Source organism: Schistocerca americana, chromosome 2 (genome assembly GCF_021461395.2).
Source record: "Schistocerca americana isolate TAMUIC-IGC-003095 chromosome 2, iqSchAmer2.1, whole genome shotgun sequence".
In the NCBI taxonomy this organism is placed as follows: Eukaryota; Metazoa; Arthropoda; class Insecta; order Orthoptera; family Acrididae; genus Schistocerca; species Schistocerca americana.
Window position 1 is genome coordinate 891,185,827 of NC_060120.1, and position 18,776 is coordinate 891,204,602.

The window sequence follows — 18,776 nt, forward strand, 5'->3', positions numbered from 1 at the left end:
GTATGTCAGCAGTTGCAACAAGCAGACGGATGCCACATGGAAAAATTTTTTGGTGGACCCAAGCTGCCAGATTTGTGCATAAGCACAGCACTCTGAACTGCAAAGAAGACGAGGCAGTCTCCATGTGACCAGTGTTTACATTCAGTTATTTTGCTGTTTCCTCTTTGCTTACAGTTCTCAAATGAAATGAAAACAAAATGGATTTCTGTGGACAGGAGTTATCAAGTGAATTGAAATACATTCACATAATTACAGGAAGCTCAATATATTATTAATTGCATTGTTCTGATTTTATTTTATTTCCACATTTTTGGGAATCAAGCATTAATTGCCTTACGGAACAATAAAGTTATTTTTGTTGGTTTTACAAAGAAATTTGGATGTTATTAATCTTTTCCACAGAGGCAGTCAATTTATTTGAAACAAAGTGTTTTATTCCACACTGTAGGCTAGTTTCAACTGTTCATTTTCATCTTCTGGTGCATATGGCAACATGCCATCATGGAGAACCAAACATGAGATAATACAGTACTGGTATTCCAAGAAAATTTGCAGCCTGATAACCACACAAAAAGAGACTAATATTATATGTGAAAGCTTAGCTTCTCTTGTAGCTTATTAATCTTCAAGACCAATATTATAACTGAAACCTTAGTTTTTCTTGTAGCTACACTTTGTGTATTAATTTATACCGTTAACTTTTTCCTATTTGTGTATTTGCGCTGCTTAGCAGTGATGTTGCTATTGGCTGAATACATCACATGGCCCATGCTATGAATATCTTCTGTCACTGTCTGTAGAGATCGCATGACATGAGCTATGATTGGCTTACAAAAGTGCATCACAGTCTTGATTTTAATGCTTCAGAAACTAACATGCTGTGTATGATGGAATTCGAATTTATACTCTCACAAAACAAAAATATGCAGTGTACATGTTTCTGCACATCAAAGATCTATCTGAAATGCTCTTTTTCATCCTGAGTTTTGTTTTCTAAAGTACTTTGAAGTCTTATGCTGGTGTATAAAACCTTACCTATTCAAAGGACTGAAAAGTTTTACAGTTCTGAGGGAAAGTATGCTGTCACTTAAAACAAAACAAAAAAATATTTTTTACTGAGAAATCTGGGAATTTTTTTTCTTTGTCTGCATATACATCCTGTGGAGAGTTGGTTAGGAGTTTTGGGGGATGTGGCAAATTGAAAATGTCAGCTAGACAGCTGCTGTGAAGGGTGGACGAGGAGGAACAATTTGGGTACAATAGGAGTTGAGTATTAGTGCACCGAGGTGACAGTAGGATGTCAGCAAGTTGGATAACTCATGGAGGTGAAACAGTAGGATGTCCGCAAGTTGGATAACTGATGGAGGTGGTGTGTGGAATGCTCCTCCAGGTGCTGGAGAACAAAGGATTCAGTTTCAGAGATGTGACATGTGGATGGGGTTGCAGAGTAGTAGTATATTGTGGAGGGAGCAGAGGCGGTTCTGGGATGCCTGTGCTATGGAGATGTGTTTTTGTAGTACCAAGTTTGTGAGGGCCAGGGATTGACAGAATCTGAAAATGTGTAGGTCATTGTGAAAGGAGGGGTGGGATCCTGAGAAATGAATTTTTACAGTTAGGCTGTTTGGGGGGATTCCACGGTTTAGGCAGAATTTGAGAAACAGGATGTGGAACTGGGTTTTAGCTAGGGAAAGGGATACTTTTCTGAACTGGTGCAGAAAAATGGGGCAAGGATCCACTGTGGCAGAAATCATGTAAAGGACTGGGAATGATGCAGAAATGGGCAAAATAAGTGTTGATGGTTGTGAGAGGCACTGTATAAGTGAAAAGATGCACAAAAGATACGTAAAAATACGTAAAGACATGCATAGATACGCAAAAATACGATCATATACCCCCAAAGGCCTCACACTTAAAGTTCCCATCTCTGGCTAAAAATTTAAAAACTAGATATATTTTTTCCACGTGGAACGTTTCCCTCTATTGTATTCATATCAAAAATACGATCAGATAGATAAAAATACGCACAATTACACAAAAATATGCAAAATACACTAAACCATGCAAAAATATGCACAAATACGTTAAAATGGACAGAAGCATGGGTGGAAAGGAATGGTGATGTGTGTGTGTGTGTGTGTGTGTGTGTGTGTGTGTGTGTGTGTGTGTGTATTTATTTTGCGATAAGCAAAGAAAGAGGGAAGGGGCATGGGTTAGGTTGAGGATCAAAAGTTCATGTGTGGAAAGAAAATGCTAAAGTACATCAGGATGAGGGATGAGATGGTATCAGTAGGAAAAAATATAATTATAACTGTCAGAGGGGCATTAGAAGCTGCATCACCAATCCGGGCGGTCACGAACTCTGTGTTGTGTGCAGATGATCATTGATACAGTGTGGCTTGGAAGTAGATGCAGCTTGGTGGGCAGGAAAGAAGAGAAAGAATGGACACTGAGAAAAGTAATTCTATAGAGAAGAGTAACAAAGGAAACATCACTGTGTTGTAGGATGGAAGGAAGCCATTTGGCAAAAACCAAAAAATGGAAATTTGAGGTAGGAATATCAACAATGTAGTAACAGACAGATTGCTACTTACCATGAAGAAGACACGTCAGGTTGCAGGCAGGTACAATTAAAAGACACTTACATAAGGCTTTCGACCACAGCCATCATCAGTAAAAGAGGAAGACATACCATTCACACATACAAGCAAGCACACATCTACGCACACACAACTGCCAACTACAGCATCTTGGGCCAGAATGCAACTATCACATGGGATGCAAGCAGCAATCTGGAGGACGTGGAGAAGGGGAAGGGATGGTAGTGTATGGGTGGGAAGAGAGAGAAATGCTGTTTGGTGGAGTGTGCAGGGACTAGTCTGCCAACAGGCACAGCATCAGAAGATTCTGGGGCCGGGAGATAGGGAAGAAAGGAGCAAAAAAGGAAAGATTGGCTGATGCATTGGCAGAGGGCTGCAAATAAACAGGGTGGGAGTTGAGAGTCGAAAAGAGATGATAGGACAGAGGGGGTGGAAACTGTTGGGTGAAGTGTGTGAGGACACTATGTTGCCATCAGTTGAGGCCGGAATAATTATGGGAAAGTGTTGTAAGAAACTCCCATCTGCATGGCTCCAAAAAGCTTGTGATGAAGGAAAGGATCCAGAGAGCTCATATACTGCAGCAGCCATTGAAATAAAGTGTGTTATGTTCTGCTGCTTGTTGTGCCACAGGGTGGTCTACTTTGCTCTTGGCCACAGTTTGGCGATGGCCGTTAATCCTGGTGGACAGCTGTACCAATATAAAGAGCTGTGTAATGATTGCAGCAGAGCTGGCAAATGACGTGGCTGCTTTCACAGTTTGCTTGGCCCCTGATGGGATAGGATAAACCTGTGACAGGACTGGAGTGGTGGGTGGGTGGATTGGGCAGGTTTTGCACCTGCATCTTCCACAAGGATATGATCCTTGTGGCAAGGGGGTTGGGACTGGGAGTGACATACAATGGAATATGATGTTATGGAGTTTAAGTTGGCAATGGAACACCAATTTAGGAGGGGTGGGAAGTATTTCAGGTAGGATGTCCCTCATTTTAGGGCACAATGATAGGTAATCAAAGCCCTGGTGAAGAATGTGATTCAGTTTTTCCAGTCTGGGTTGGTACTGTGTGATGAAGGTGACACTCCTTTGGGGCTGGTTCTTGGTGTTGCTAGGAGGATTGGGGGTTTGAGGGGAAAGGGCTTGGGAGGTCTGTTTGCAGACTAGGTCTGGGGGATAGTGCCTGTCTGTGAAGGTCTTGGTGAGACCCTCAGCATACTGAGCAAGGGACTTTTTGTCAGTGTGAAAGGGATGACAGCTGTCAAAATGCAAGTGCTGTTGGTGGTTGTTGGGTTTAATGTGGGTAGAGTTGTGGATGGAGCCATCAGAAAAGGGGTGGTCAACATCTAGTATGGTGGTACCCTGGGTTGAGGAGGACCATGTGAAGCGGATGGGAGAGGTGTTAAGGTTTCAAAGGAATGAAGATAGGGTGTCTTGGCCCTGAGTCCAGATCATGAAGATATCATTAATGAACCTGAACCAGACTAGGGGTTTGGTGTTTTGGGATGCTAGGAAGGTCTCCTCTGGCCCATAAAAAAGTTGGCATATGAGGGTGCCATGTGGATGCCCATGGCTGTTCCATGAATGTGTTTATACACCTTCCCTTCAAATGAGAAGTAGATGTGGTTTAGGATAAAGTTAACAAGGTGTATGAGGGATGAGGTAGTGGGTTTGGAGTCTGTAGGATGTTGGGAAAGGTAGTGATAGCAGTAAGACCAGGGACATGGGGGATGTTCATGTATTGGGAGGTGGCATCAACAATGACAAGTTGGGATCCAAGAGGTAAAGGGGTAGGGATGGTGAGAAGTTGGTGAAGGAAATGGTTGGTGTCTTTGACGTGAGAGGCTATATTAAAGGCAGTTAGTTGGAGGTGTTGGCTAATAAAGGCTGAAATTCTAGATAGGACCTAAGACTGTAAGCAGGGATTTGCAGTATGTGTTGGACTTCTAGGATGGGGTCATTCTGGCAGAGTTTATAGGTGGGGGAGTCAGATAATTGGTGGAGGCCTACTGTCAATTAACAGCAGTCATAGAACCTTTGTCTGCAGGTAGGATGGTTAGGTCAGGATTTGATTTGAGGTTGTATATGGCTGTTCTTTCTTATACTGAAAGTTTGGTGTTCTGAGGAAGGGACCTGGGGAAGGATGGTGAAGCTAAGCTGAAGGTAAGGAATTCCTGGAAGGTGACCAGTGGGTGGTTAGGTGGGAGGGGTGGTGCATCATACTTGGATGAACTGGAAGAGGCTGGGTTCAATGTTGAAATTAGGGTGGTTTTCATTGAAAATATTGGTGGCAAAGAAGTGCTTGCATGGCAGGGATCAGGAAAAGGAGAGTAGGTCTTTGACAAGTTAAATTTGGGCATTGAGCTAAAGGTGAGGTCTTCCTACTCCAGTCCTGTTACAGGTTTACCCTACCACATCAGGGGCTGGGTGGGCCACATGTGAAAGCAGCAAAGTCATTTACCAGCTCTGCTGCGATTATTGCAGAGCTTTTTATATTGGCATGAGGACCAACCAACTGTCCACCAGGACGAATACCACCCTGTGGCACAACATGCAGCTCAACATAACACACCTGATATCAGTGGCTGCTTCACTACCCAAGCTATCTGGATCCTTCCCTCCACCACCAGCTTTTCTTAACTGCGCAGATGGGAGTTATCCTTAAAACACATTCTCTGCTCCCGCAGTTATCCCAGCCACAACCGACAGCAATATACTGTCCCCACACCCTGCACCCAACAGTATCCACCCCCTCTGTCCTATCATCTCCACATTCTCATCTCCTACCCTGTTTATTTGCCGCCCTCTGCCAATACATCCACCTGTCTTTCATCGCTCCTCTCTTTTTGCTTCTTTTTTTCCCACCTGCCTGCCCCAAAATCTGACTTTGCACCTGTTGGCAGTCTAGTCCCTGCACGCACCATCTCTCTCTCTCTCTCTCTCTCTCTCTCTCTCTCTCTCTCTCTCTCTCTCTCTCTCTCTCCCGACACAGACACTACTATTCCTTCCCCTTTCCCAACTCCTCCAGGTGCTTGCACCCCTGCATAATAAATAATGTAAAGTTAGTGCTTTTGGCATACATTTATCCTGAAAACATTTTGTTTTCCTAAAGATTAGTTAAAAATGTTGGTACCCACAGTGCTCACAACTTATGGTAACTGAACCTCTATGTGACAGTATTAACGAGGGCTTCCTTTGAAATCTGAGGCACACTTTCAGTGAGTTCAGAACTTGTGAAACAGTATCTTGCATGCACATTTTTGATAATATGTTGTGCAAATTCATCAATCAAATCTGAGTCTCTTCCTTGTTCATTTTCATCCCACACACCCAAGAATTTTCTGCACCACTCCCTCTTAGCTTCATCACTCTTAATCCCACCTCATTGCAGGAAGAAATGACAGATGTACCTCACAACTGTTGGAAGATGCAATAACCCCATCTGTTTTAATCACTTCCTGCTTACACACTGATGAATGAAACAGACAGCTGACTGATACAATACTTTGATACTGATACTTTGTAGTCTCCTTTTCCAACCTTGCAAGGGTCATAAAATTACAAGTATATGTTTATTTTTAATAGCCGATCAGAGGTCAGTCTATGTATGTACACTGAAGAGCCAAAGAAACTCATACACCTGCAAAATAACGTGTAGGGTCACCTGAGCATGCAGTAGTGCCACCACACGATGTAGCAGGGACTCGATGAATGTCTGAAGCAGTGATGATGATGATGCTGGCTTGTGGGGCACTCAACATCATGTTCATCAGCACCCGTTCCAGTTCCAAATCTCTCCATTTCCAATCTCAGCACTTCCTGAATGATGATGATATAATGAGGACAACACAAACACCCAGTCCCTGGTGGAGAAAATCCCCAACCCAGCTGGGAATAGAACCCAGGACCCCATGATCCAGAGGCAGAAACGCTAGCCACTAGACCATGAGCTGTGGATGTATGAAGTAGTGCTGGAGGGAACTGACACCATAAATCCTGCAGGGCTGTCCATAAATCCGTAAAGAGTATGAGGGGCTGAAGAACTCTTCTCAGCAGCACATTGCAAGGCCTCTTAGATATGCTCAATAAGGTTTGTGTCTGGGGAGTTTGGTGGCAGCGGAAGAGTTTCAACTCTGAAGAGTGTTCCTGCAGCCTTTCTGTAGCAATTCTGGACATGTGGGGTGTTGCATTGTCCTGCTGGAATTGCCCAAATCTGTCGGAATGCCCAATGGGCATGAACAGATGTACACATTCAGACAGGATGCTTACATACGTGTCACCAGTCAGAGACATATCTAGACATATCAGGGGTCCCATATCACTCCAACTGCACACGCCTCACACCATTACAGAGCCTCCACCAGCTTGAACAGCACCCTGCTGACATGCAGGTTCCATAGGTTCATGAGGTTGTCTCCATACCTGTACACTGCCATCTGTTTGATACAATTTGAAATGAGACTCATCTGACCAGGTAACATGTTTCTAACCAACAACAGTCCAGTGTCAGTATTGACGGGTCCAGGCGAGGCGTAAAGCTTTGTGTCATGCCACCATCGAGGGTACACGAGTAGGTCTTTGGCTCCAAAAGCCCATATCAATACATTTCGTTGAATAGTTCATACTCTGACACTTGTTGATGGCCCAGAGCATTGAAATCTGCAGCAATTTGTGGAACGATTACACTTCTGTCACGCTGAACGATTCTCTTCAGTCGTCGTTGGTCCTGTTCTTGCAGGATCTTTGTCCAGCCACTGCAGTGTCCAGAGATTTGATGTTTTACTGGATTCCTGATATTCATGGTACACTCATGAAATGGTCGTATGAGAAAATACCCGCTTCAGCACTACCTCGGAGATACTGTGTCCCATCACTCATGCGGTGAGTACAACACCACCTTCAAATTCACTTAAATCTTTATAACCTGCCACTGTAGCAGCAGTAACCGATGTAACAACTGCGCAAGACAGTTGTCTTATGTAGGTGTTGACAAGCCATAGTGCTGTGTTCTGCCTATTTACATACCTCTGTACTTGAATATGCTTGTCTATACTAGTTTCTTTGGCACTTCAGTGTATATGTCTTGTTCTGTCAGTGTTTTTTATATGTTCATCTTTCCAGAATATAAAATAATTAGTGATTCAAGAAGGTGCAAAGGATGAGAATAACCTACTCAGAGTTCCATTTCCATTCAGGAATGTGAGAAAATAAGAAGAAAAACTGAGAGAACAAGAGGAAAAAACAAGAATCTGAAAATATTCAGTTAGTTGGAAGCAGGAGTAGTATTGTCACAAATGAGCACATGAGGAAGCTGATGGGCAAATGAAAGAAAGAAATTTTTTCAGTTGGAAATAAAGTATAACATATATGTGGTTCATGGCGTGGGTTCCTGTAGCCATGTCCAAGTTCATGAACCATGGGCAACGTATGAGTGGCCAAGTAAGTGGTCCCGACAGTCGGGATACCAGTTACTTTGGAATAAGGCAGGGCATCTCGGACATATTCTGAGTCATGGTCACCTTTGTGCTCATACGGCAAAGACTACCAAATCCACCGGTTAGTCCCTCAACCGTTAGGGGTAATACCCAATGGGACTCACGGCAAGTAAGGCTAGCAACCTGCTTCCCTGGTACTTTAAATATGATGCTGGCAACAATCAGAGCAAAATGCCTCGGACCTTTGGAGGTGGCGGAGTCCCACCTCTAACTGACAAACCAGGGACTCCTAAGATACGACTTGGCAAACAAATGGTAATGAGATGGGGAGCTATTAATATCAATGGGGGCTACTCTGGGAAGAAGGTAGAGCTGGCAGAGTCTGCAAGTAAGATGGAGCTGGACGTTTTAGCTGTTAGTGACATTCGGGTAAGGGGTGAGAAAGAAGAGGAAGTGGGAGAATACAAGGTCTACCTGTCAGGAGTCAAATCAGGGATAGCACAATGGGGTGTAGGGCTTTACATCAGTAAAGAAATGGAACCCAGCGTAGTTGCAATAAGGTATGTAAACGAATGACTGATGTGGATAGATTTGACAGTGTCTAGCAAGAAAATTAGGATTGTGTCAGTATATTCGCTTTGTGAAGGGACAGATCAAGATAAGATGGATAGTTTTTGTGAGGCACTCAGTGATGTAGTTGTTAGAGTAAAGGACAAGGACAGTGTTCTGCTCATGGGTGATTTTAACACCAGGATTGGAAATCGAACAGAAGGGTATGAAAAGGTTATGGGTAAATTTGGAGAGGATATGGAGGCCAACAGGGACAGGAAACAACTCTTGGATTTCTGTGCCAGTATGGGCTTAGTAATCACAAACTCCTTTTTTAAACATAAGAACATTCACCAGTATACTTGGGAAGGCAGGGGAACCAGATCTGTCATTGACTATATAATAACAGATCAGGAATTCAGGAAGGCTGTGAGGGACACACGTGTATTCAGGGGATTCTTTGATGACACTGATCATTATTTAATCTGCGGTGAAATTGGGATTATGAGGCCGAAAGTGCAGGAGGTCAGGTCCATATGTAGGAAGATAAGAGTGGAGAAACTTCAGGATAAGGAAATCAGGCACAAGTACATAACAGCAATCTCAGAAAGGTACCAGTTAGTTTAATGTAGTCAATTACAGCCATTGGAAAAGGAATGGACAAGGTACAGGGAAACAGTACTAGAAGTGGCTGAAGAATGTCTTGGAACAGTAGTGTGTAAAAGTAGGAAGAAGCAAACAGCTTGGTGGAATGACACAGTCAAGGCAGCCTGTAAAAGGAAAAAGAAGGCGTATCAAAAATGGCTACATACTAGAACTCAGGTAGGCAGAGAAAGTTATGTTGAAGAAAGAAACAAAGCCAAACAGATAATTGCAGCATCCAAGAATAAATCTTGGGAAGACTTTGGAAACAGGTTGGAGACTATGGGTCAAGCTGCTGGAAAACCATTCTGGAGTGTAATTAGCAGTCTTCGAAAGGGAGGTAAGAAGGAAATGACAAGTATTTTGGACAGGTCAGGAAAACTGCTGATGAATCCTGTGGATGCCTTGGGCAGATGGAGGGAATATTTTGAAGAGTTGCTCAATGTAGGTGAAAATACAATCAGTAATGTTTCAGATTTCGAGGTAGAATGGGATAGGAATTATGATGGAAATATGATCACATTTGAGGAAGTGGAGAAAATGGTCAATAGATTGCAGTGCAATACAGCAGTTGGGGTGGATGAAATTAAGTCGGAACTCATCAAATACAGTGGAATGTCAGGTCTTAAATGGCTACACAGGATAATTGAAATGGCCTGGGAGTCGGGACAGGTTCCATCAGACTGGACAAAAGCAGTAATCACACCAATCTTTAAACATGGAAACAGAAAAGATTGTAACAACTACAGAGGTATCTCTTTAATCAGCGTTGTGGGTAAAATCTTCTCAGGTATTGTTGAAAGGAAAGTGCGAGTATTAGTTGAGGACCAATTGGATGAAAATCAGTGTGGGTTTAGGCCTCTTAGAGGTTGTCAGGACCAGATCTTTAGCTTACGGCAAATAATGGAGAAGTGTTATGAGTGGAACAGGGAATTGTATCTATGCTTTATAGATCTAGAAAAGGCATATGACCGGGTTCCTAGGAGGAAGTTATTGTCTGTTCTACGAGATTATGGAATAGGAGGCAAACTTTTGGAAGCAATTAAAGGTCTTTACATGGATAGTCAGGCAGCAGTTAGAGTTGACGGTAAATTGAGTTCATGGTTCAGAGTAGTTTCGGGGGTAAGACAAGGCTGCAACCTGTCTCTACTGTTGTTCATAGTATTTATGGATCATATGTTGAAAACAATAGACTGGCTGGGTGAGATCAAGATATGTGAACACAAAATAAGCAGTCTTGCATATGCGGATGACTTAGTTGTGATGGCAGATTCGATTGAAAGTTTGCAAAGTAATATTTCAGATCTAGATTAGAAATGTAAGGACTATGGTATGAAGATTAGCTTCTCCAAATCGAAAGTAAAGTAATGTCAGTGGGAAAGAGAGAGAAACGGATTGAGTGCCAAACAGGAGGATATAAGTTAGAACAGGTGGGCGGTTTCAAGTACTTAGGATGCATATTCTCACAGGATGGCAACATAGTGAAAGAACTGGAAACGAGGTGTAGCAAAACTAATGCGGTGAGTGCTCAGCTACGATCTACTCTCTTCTGCAAGAAGGAAGTCAGTACCAAGACTAAGTTATCTGTGCACCGTTCAATCTTTCGACCAACTTTGTTGTATGGGAGCGAAAGCTGGGTGGATTCAGGTTACCTTATCAACAACGTTGAGGTTACGGATACGAAAGTAGCTAGGATGATTGCAGGTACTAGTAGATGGGAACAATGGCAGGAGGGTGTCCACAATGAGGAAATCAAAGAAAAACTGGAAATGAACTCCATAGATGTAGCAGTCAGGGCAAACAGGCTTAGATGGTGGGGTCATGTTACACGCATGGGAGAAGCAAGGTTGCCCAAGAGACGCATGGGAGAAGCAAGGTTGCCCAAGAGACGCATGGGTTCAGCAGTAGAGGGTAGGAGGCGTCGGGGCAGACCAAGGAGACGGTACCTGGATTCGGTTAAGAATGATTTTGAAGTAATAGGTTTAATATCAGAAGAGGCACCAATGTTAGCTCTGAATAGGAGACCGTGGAAGAATTTTATAAGGGGGCTATGCTCCAGACTGAATGCTGAAAGGCATAATCAGTCTTAAATGATGATGATGATGATATGTGTTAAAAAATTAAAAATGAATGTAAATGAAATCTCTCTCTCTCTCTCTCTCCCTCACACGCACCCACCCACACACACACACACATACACACACACACACACACACACACACACATACATACACACACACACACACACACACACACACACACACACACACACACACACAAAGATGTTGTACTTACTCTAAAAATGTGGACCTGTAGTTGAAAGCAACTCAAAGTTTAACTAATTTGCACTGTTGTATGCAGATTTCAATGAAAGACAAGGAAACAGGAAGAGGGGGAAAGAAAAAGGAGAAATACAAAGGCAAAATATACCAAAATACAGAAAAGAATTCCAACCACAGCATGCAGTGTTGGAATTGGGTTAAAACAGAAGAGCTGTACATAGACAATGGGTGTGAGCAAGTAGGATATTGGTAAATGAATGAAAGAATGAATTACCTGTGACAAATAGGCTACACAAAAACATCAGCATTAATTTAGCGTCAGAGGTGCTTTCTTTTAGCATGGTAAACATAATTGTTACAAATTCAGTAAATAAGTAGTTTCAATCATTTCCTTTAGAACTCCATGATAATATGATCTTTCTACACCAAATTTGTAGAAGTGTTCACTTCTCATTTTGGGCTAATGTGTTATGTGAATGTGCATAGCAAGAAATAACTGATGTCAACTGTTCAAGGATGATCTGGATCAAATGATTTGTTATGAAGAGGTCAGCAGACAAGTTTTTAGCCCACACACTGCCTGTTGTGTGACCTTATTACAATAAGACAATAATGTGTACCACTGACACTACTTTTGCCCAGCATGTGGTGCATTTGGAAAAAAATGAGATAATGTCATCAGATTAGTTATTACTAAATGTAGTGTTAGCACTTTAGTCCGCTGGTCCCTTCATTTATCTTTTGTCATGGCAATATTGTAGGAGGGAAAAACTTAGTGTATCTGTCTCATTGTACTGTTGAGGGGTGAGTGAAAAGTCAGCACATACCAAATGAGATCAGAAATGTTCTACAATAAATCCTTATCCACTCAGGAAATGGTTACACCTCTCTGCCATCCCATTTATGTATACTCATGGCTGAACTAAGGTACGCAAAATTTATTAAAAAATATGACATGTTACTTAAATCCAATGTGTCAGTGATATGTTGAGAGACAAGCAGACAAGCCTCTTTTTAGGATTTGTGTCAAAAACTGTCATTGAGTACCAAATGACTTTTACCTGCATTTCGATGTTTCACTAACACAGAAATGTGTCTGAACAATCCGTGAGAGCTGAGCAGTAGAACTCCTTTCTTCTTGACCACTTAAGCAGTTGTAAGCTTCTGTACCACACTATCAGCATACACATCCATCAGGTGGCCATCAATTCCATAGCCAAATTCCAGGTACTTAAAGTGGCAGCTCTTCATGAACGCACGGTAGGCTGGTATTAGCAGGGGGGAAAAAAGTTAATTGCATCCCTGAAAGTATGCTACCTTTTAAGTCTGATAGCTGTTTGAAATGTGAATTCATCTTTTACTGGTTGTGGCTTTCCACTGGGCTTGTATTTATACCCAAGTTGTAACAGTTCCCATGTCCCTTCTCAAAGTTCACAAGAGCAGTAATATTGTGTCATATATATCAGATCTGAATGTCACATGCCTACCTAGCAATTTTCATTCTCAAAAGCCTTCAGGGGTCAGAATTTTCACAAACAACAGTATGACTTGTATACAACAATAGTTCTGTTCAACTGTGTACCATGCATACAGTGTCAGTTACATGTTCAAGCTGAAAATCAAATATAAAATTTTATTTTGTAACATTTATGTAAAAATAGTAGTCCAACATGTAACTTTCTATCTACCTGAAAATCTTGTTTCTTATTTATTTTCACAATTTTACTGCTATGTTTGCTACAAGTTGAGTGCCTGGCATTGCTTGGGTATGTATTTATTTTATTGTGAATCATGAATTATGCTCCTTTGTCACCCCCATCCCAACCCCTTTGAGAAGTAGGTGTTTCTTACCTACACCATGGTTCTTTCCAGAAAGTGAGTGACATAGGTGCCAAGTACGGTTGAAATTAACCTGTGGTTTAGGAGGAGATGTGGAAGATACCAGGTAGTTATAATTAAAGTGCAGCTACTCATAAATGTCCAGTGTGAGTTGTAATTATCGTATGGCAGAAAAACTTGGTATATATGCTGAAGTGTTAATGCAGGAACCAATTTATGCTGGGAAAAAAAAAAAAAATTAGTTCCAATTTTGGCCACAAGGTGCAGATCTGGCACTATACAGCATCTCGTCAATGTCTCCAGTGTTCATATTGAAGTGTGTAAGCAACAGTTAATAACAAAATCAACATTATGCCTTTCTCACATGTTTGACCTTTTCTGACCATGTCCTGTTCCTAATACATTACACAGGGAAACATTTCTGGAAGTCTTTCTTGCATTCACAGCACCAGATTTGTATGTGGCGGCCACAACTGGATCTAATTTTTTTCTGCCATAAATCGGTTCTGTGTTACCAAGTTTCAATGCCATATAATTATGGCAGCCCACACTGGAACTGCACTTTCATTATAACCACCTTGTACAGACATACACTTTTATAATATGTATGGATTGTGTTACTGATAAAGAAGTGTAGTTGAATAACAAATAAATCTTCTATTAGTTCATCTCCTTCTTCCCTCTCTCTCTGTCTGTCTCCTCCTCTCCTTTTCTGGCCGTTCTCCCACCCCCCATCTATCCATCTCCTACTCTCCCTCCTCCCCCCCGCCCCCTCCCATCTGTCCATCTCCTCCTTCCCCCCTTCTCTCTCCACATTATCACCCCCACCCTAACAGGAGGTTGCTTGTCACTTCTTATCTCAACAGTATTTCTTTTCAGACAGCAAGTAGTATATGTACCAACTTTAGTTGAAATTGACCTAGGGGTTTAGGAATGGGTTTCCATCCATAGCTTTGCCAGTGTACGCACATCACATATCTTTAACATATTACACCTTTATCTTGTGCAAATTTCACCCTGCAGTTTCATTTTCACGTGGCTCAATGTTTATGCTGTCATCCCTCCTCAACTGTGTGTTGTATGATGATATATTTTTGCGAGTACATTCAGCGGTATATGTGTATACTGTCTGCAGAATGTGTTGCATATAGAGTTAGTAAAGAAGTAATAAGTTAAAGGGTCATGCCTGATGTGGCAATTTTACTGCAAGAACAGCAAAAATGCAGTAAGTGATAAACACTTTTCTTTCATCTTTTTTAGGTGTGCCAGTAAGAAAAAGTCTTGTAAAGGTTTGAAATTATGTGTAAATTTGGTTTCAAATCACTGAGGGCCCTTATTCTCCACTACCCGACAAATATAATCTGGCTATTTGCTTGCCGTGAGCTGCACTCCTTTTTCAACCCCATTCCCACCCCCACCCCTTTGAGAGGTAGGTGATTCTTATTCCTACAGTGGTTCTTACCAAACAGTAAGTGCCATGTGTACGAAATCTGGCTGAAATTGATCCAGTGGTTTAGGAGATGTGGAACATACCACAATGTCAACATAATGTTAAAACCAATCTTTCTTCCTTAAAACCAGTTTCAGAGCATGTATGGATTCATCAAGAAGATGAAAAGTTACACAGTAATTGTCTTATCTAAGGAAATTACCAAGTAGAAAAATGTGCATTTCATAGTATACTCTATGTGAAAATTCCTGTACTGAGAACCATAAGGACCTAAAGCACACTATCGATGAGCCCACATTTAAGTGAATATCACAGAAACCAGTGAGACAGCTTTCTGTGAATGTTCATATATACAATGTGGGGCTACAGCACAGATAAACCTGACACACCATACGATCAAGCACTGTAAGAAGCATGACTAAATGCTACAATCTCACAATCAGCATTATGTGGTTTAGGCCCTTATGGTTCTCAGCACCTCAGTTTATTTCTTCTTGCATTCCTGTGTTAGGAAATTTGTCAAGCACTTCTCTGGTAGTTGAGTCATATAGATTAGACATGTATTTAATACCATACACCATACAAACATCTTTAGCATTACATGACAGCCTGTTTTATATTAATCATAAATTTCCTTGTTTCAGCTTACCTGGACGGACTTCGTTTTTGCAGTGTCTCTAGAAAATTTTGAACTCATTTTTGGTAAAGAGTCCCTTGATCATTATCCAAAACTCAAAGCTCTTAAGGATAAGGTTTTCAGTTTGCCAAGAATTCAAGAATGGATAAAGAAAAGACCTGTAACTGAATTCTAAGATTTACCGCTGTTATGGAATGTGTATTTTAAGTCACACTATGCTTTCAGAAAAACTGATACAACATATGAAGGAACTATACCTTCACTTCAAGATAAAAATAAATTATAACTGTATTACTTCTTGCAGGAGACAAATACAATGAAGTTCAGTAATCATATATCACTTATGTGGATGCATCACAAATCTATGCATTGCAGTGAAAATTTTTTTTAATTAGTCGGACATTTTTTGTTAAAATGACAGACAGCATTACATACTCTGAATCACATTTTGTTCACAGTGTAAAGCAAAGATCAAATGGACAGAGAATAAGATAGCAGAAACTTTTTTTTCTGTTTATATCAAATGGTCCTTCAACATTGTCCATTTCTGAAGGTTTTTTTCAACAGCTGATTGTGAGAAACAATGACTTTTGTCTCTGTTAGAGAAGAAATATTGATGGTTAGCTGGCCATCTAATGTCTATATTACAATGTAAATTTATTTTTTACAAAATACATTGATTGTGTAACTACAGAATTTTTTTTTTTTTAATCTCACAGACAACATATAAATTTTGAGCTTCTTTTCTGTAGAAATGATGCTGTGGAGATAAAGTTACTTATTTTCTGTTTCCTATTTATAGCCTTCTTAAGATCAATTTCTATACATGATCAATTCCTATGTACAATGCACTTGTGAAGCTATCAGCAGTTTCCATTAACAGGCAAAAATGTCCTAACGGGGAAAATAAGAATTTTGTGTTTCTCTGGAACACATCTGATAAAATTATTTATGACAAAGTAAACCTGACCCTAAACTGTAGTTCAATTTATTGTACTAGAAAATAGTTTATTCAAGCATCACTAGACTAAAGCACTGCTGTTTGTGAAAGTAATAAGCTGAAATGGCCCACACATGCTGATAAATTTACTATGCAGTTTGCTTGGAGTGAGAGTACAGTTAAATCTATTTTTTGGTTCATACAAAGTATTTCAAATGCAAAGGACAGTGGTCCCTAAAGTGAACATTTGCAGCAATACAAACCTCTCCACATAATATCAGTTATTGCAACAAGTTTTGTACATTCTCCTGGGAAAGAGATTGAGAAGTATCAGAGCAAGTTAAAAATACTGTTGTTGTGGTGGCAGAAATAAGGAACTAAGCTTAAAGTATGTAGGATTAGCTTATATTAAGCAAATGCAGGGAAAGAAACCAGGTGTGGAGCCAAGGATCCATAAAACAATGTATATTTTTACATACTCAGTTTCCAAATTTTTCAGATAACTTTCAGAGTCAGTTAGTGTAAAATTTAAAGGTCTCAGAAATTTTAGAAAATTACATGTCTAACACACAGTACTTTTCAATTGCTTGGCCAAGGGATGGACTTGTCACCTGACTGCAAAGCAATGATGCCCATTCTCAGGCTGAGTCTACCGGATGCCAACACGAAATCTGACAGGGTTCATGACAACCATAGGAAGAATTGTCAAACCACAGAACACTGAGTACGGCATGACAGAAGAGACAGATCCTTGGTTAAGAATTAGGTTACAGAAAGATTGATTGTTCTTTAACATAGACATAAATGACCAAAAAGAAAAAGCATGCACACCATTAAGCCATTGTTTGCAGATCTCAGTTGACAATGACAGTGCTAAATGACCTTATACTAATGAGTGCACAATTTACTTTTATATAGTGTAGATTATGACATCCTCAAAACTGTGGGAGCTTGTCACTATAATGTTTCTTAACTCATTTGCATGCTACATGTGCTTCCCAAATTTATTGGACATTATGCTAAAGCATTGTACTAAGCAGTACTGTAAACAAATTATTAGTATTTTATTGTATTAAAACATTATCTATTTTATTGTTGTTTTTATTGAAACTTTAGGCACTTTCACATATTAAAACTATCAGCGATGGCAAATTCTATTTCTGGAGAGGTGGGGAGGTAGTTACTGAGAATCTACATACTTCGGCGTCACAAACAAATTGTGACACACATGCCCTTCCTCCCAAGAACCAAAAATTGGATCCTCGCCTCATGGAAACTGGGGACTTAGTCAAAGAAATCATTCTCTCATTTTATTGAACCTGTTTAGCAGAAACAAGCAAATTCTCTCCAATTGTGGGTGAACACACTGTAACAAGGAACAAAATAATAGACACAGTTGAACACTGTGCCAATACTCTCTTCAGTGATATAATTTGGAGATCCGGTTCAAAGTAGTCACTGCATACTACTTCCTGCCATTAATTTAAAGCATCATCAACCCCAATACTAGTTTGGAAACTGCTGTGCTGTATTAGGCACCATCATATACCCTTGCCTTCCCCTGATCTTTGAAGTGACTCACCCACCCAGCTACAGAGCAACCTAATACTTAATGTGTACTCTAGACCACAGTGCAACTTTGCATTTCTCACATTCTATACAGATCATTGCCAGAGGTGAAAGACACAAGTGACAAAACACCCTAGGACTGAGTAGCAATATAAGAAAATATTGTACTGCTATCCATCGCAGGGATCTGAAAATACCACCAAATTGTGTTACATGTCATCAGCTAAGTATCTGCTGTGAGATGTATATTCATTACTACCCCACCCCACCCACTCAACCTTCCTGTCACCCTACAAAGCTCCAGCACCTGCAGTCTCCTCAGCAAAATAAAAAGTGGCTCTGTAATGTCATTTGAGCCTCAGCACTGCAAATACAATAATTTAGAGACCTTAGAATTCCACATATACTGTAGAGTATAAAATCAGAGTTCCATTCTGGGCCAATAACTCAAATTTCACAAACAGCAGTGTACTTGAAGAGCACGTATTTCTGATAAACTAAATGTTTAGTGCCTATTTTTGTATGTAAAAATACCAGAATGTAGAGAAACCTGTTTATAAAAAAATGTGTCACACAAGCTATCTAAAATGTACAAAATGACTGTCACATGCAATGAAGAAACACAAAAATATATTCAACCAAAACTATCTTGAAGTGATGGTTATTATTTAATGGACACTTAAACAAGGTCAATGAGGAGAGCTACAAAATAAACTTGATGGCCAAGTTCATTGAAAAATACTATTACCTCTTGCTACTGTTGCCATTCCCCATTACTACTATGTTCTTTCCTCATTGCCCTTCTTTCCCCTATGTTCTCCAGTTTGTCATGTGGCCTTTTTCC

The 18,776-nt window shown here is 40.6% G+C and overlaps 1 protein-coding gene across 1 annotated transcript in view; it reads left to right on the forward strand.

Moving 5' to 3' along the window:
- Nucleotides 1-18,579, forward strand: part of LOC124595843 (glutathione S-transferase-like) — a 331,038-nt gene extending 312,459 nt beyond the window's left edge. The window contains exon 6 of the mRNA XM_047134745.1: nt 15,431-18,579. Within this exon, the coding sequence (XP_046990701.1) occupies nt 15,431-15,598 (168 nt within the window). The 3' untranslated portion in view covers nt 15,599-18,579. The remainder of the gene's footprint in view (nt 1-15,430) is intronic.
- Nucleotides 18,580-18,776: the final 197 nt, after the last annotated feature.